Source organism: Nannospalax galili, unplaced genomic scaffold, assembly GCF_000622305.1.
Source record: "Nannospalax galili isolate Female #2095 unplaced genomic scaffold, S.galili_v1.0 scaffold459, whole genome shotgun sequence".
In the NCBI taxonomy this organism is placed as follows: domain Eukaryota; kingdom Metazoa; phylum Chordata; class Mammalia; order Rodentia; family Spalacidae; genus Nannospalax; species Nannospalax galili.
The window spans coordinates 1,490,735-1,492,619 of record NW_008344211.1 but is presented as its reverse complement, the minus strand read 5'-3'; the positions used below and the strand labels follow the sequence as shown (position 1 = coordinate 1,492,619).

General features: G+C 59.9%; 1 protein-coding gene across 1 annotated transcript in view; it reads right to left on the bottom strand.

Annotated features, from left to right (window-relative positions):
- Positions 1 to 1,684, bottom strand: part of Slc7a5 (solute carrier family 7 member 5) — a 28,797-nt gene extending 27,113 nt beyond the window's left edge. Inside the window, exons 1-3 of the mRNA XM_008840582.2 lie at positions 1,634 to 1,684; positions 519 to 616; positions 158 to 467 (exon numbers count right to left, since the gene is read on the bottom strand). Coding sequence (XP_008838804.1) covers positions 158 to 467; positions 519 to 616; positions 1,634 to 1,684 — 459 coding nt within the window. The remainder of the gene's footprint in view (positions 1 to 157; positions 468 to 518; positions 617 to 1,633) is intronic.
- Between the last annotated feature and the right edge of the window lie 201 nt (positions 1,685 to 1,885).

Genomic DNA, 1,885 nt, shown 5'->3' with positions numbered 1-1,885 from the left:
CCCCTCCGCGCCTCCGGGCCCAGACCCCCGCCCAGGCCCGCGGCGAGCACGTGGAGCGTGAGGCCCAGCTTGCCTGCCGGCTGGTGCTGTGTGAAGCGGCCGCGGGGAGCGCGGGGCGGGAGGGGAGCGGGCGGGTGGCCGCCTGGCCGGTCCTTACGTGCGGGCGGCCGCGGGGATCGGTGGCTTGGGCGTGCCCCTCTCCGCAGCTCCCTTTCCGGGCCGGTGCCCCGCCCAGGCCCGCGGCGAGCACGTGGAGCGTGAGGCCCAGCTTGCCTGCCGGCTGGTGCTGTGTGAAGCGGCCGCGGGGAGCGCGGGGCGGGAGGGGAGCGGGCGGGTGGCCGCCTGGCCGGTCCTTACGTGCGGGCGGCCGCGGGGATCGGTGGCTTGGGCGTGCCCCTCTCCGCAGCTCCCTTTCCGGGCCGGTGGAAGCTGGGGGTGTGGAGGATCCGCCTGGGGCCAGAGGGTCTCTGCAAGGGTGGGGTACAGGATGCACCTGGTTGACCTGAAAAGGGACACACCCCACCTTCTCCCTTCGGCCTACGTATAGGTGCATCTGGGAATGCGGAGAGGCGCCTCTGGGATCAGGGGAGTTGGGGCACACCCTCACGGTCCAACTCTGGGGAGCCAAGTCAGAGGGGCTAGTGAAACGCCAGCTCCCGGAAGCAGGGAATGACAGGTCAGGAACGAAGGAAGCCGGTTCCAGGACTCAGATTCCCATCTTATCGCAAGGAGAATCTTGTACAAGGCTTGTTGGGCACTCGGCCTGGGGGAGCAAGCTTTGGAAGACCTAGGCCTCCAGATGCACAGTGAAGTTAACAAGATGGGGACCCCCTCAGAAAGAGTAGCCCCCAAGCCTATCTAGAGACTTCAGAGGCAGGCTGTGGAGTGAAGGAACTTTAGCCTGTCGTTGTTGGGGAATGTTGAGTAAGGGTCCTTGAGGCGTCGTAAGTCAGAAGAGATCATCCCAGATGTGGATGTGGGACTTGGTGGTTGAGTGATGGGTTTGCTAGCGGGCTCTAGTTGCAGGCCAAGGTCAGACCAGCAAGCCATAGGACACCTCCCTCAGCCCACAGTTCCCTCTTCTGTCCTAAGGGGTCCTCAGGAGAGCTCGTAAACAAACAGGTTGTGGGCCCTTAGCTCAAGGACAACATCTGATCCCCCAGGATGCACCTGTGAGGATGCAGAGCTTGGTGTCCGCTGCAAGCCAGTCTGCAAAGCAGATGCCCCTGGGTGCCCCATTCCTGAGGCATCATCACTGTTAGAAGGTCAATGCTGGTGCTGAGCCAGTTGTGTGGGGGGGGGGCGTGCTCAGCGGAGGACTCCAAGGCCTGTCCCTGGAACCCCCCACCCCACCCTACCCATTCCATTGTGACAGTCGTTCATACACAGGGACAAAGTAGAATCTGCTGGCCTAGAAGTGGAGGAGCTGAGGCCAAGTAAACATTAACCGGAAGTTACTGCGCTCAAGTTGGTGGCTTTGGGAGGGCTGAGAAAGCTGTCTACATGGTGCTAAGAGCGTACCACCAACTCACTGAACCTTTCTTAAGATTTCACTGTGCAGCTTCTACCTTAATAGAGCATGTGGTAACTCTAAGGGACACTTCATGAGGAAACTGACAGTTGTATAACTTACTTGCCCAGTAAGTGTGCTGGAATTCCATCCGTTGGCCTCCCCCTCCCCCATCCCGCAGGCTCCCTGTAAGCAATTTGCTACCTCTCACCTGTGGTTGGCTAACTCTTGCGTCTTTGGAGTCTGTTCTCAGTCACAGTAGGTAGGTCCTGACAGTCTCATCTCTGTTTTTGTTTCCCAACCCAGACAATTATTTCACAAACTCACAGGGAGTTACCAAGCACATCCATGTTGGATTCCCACTGTGGGTCACCT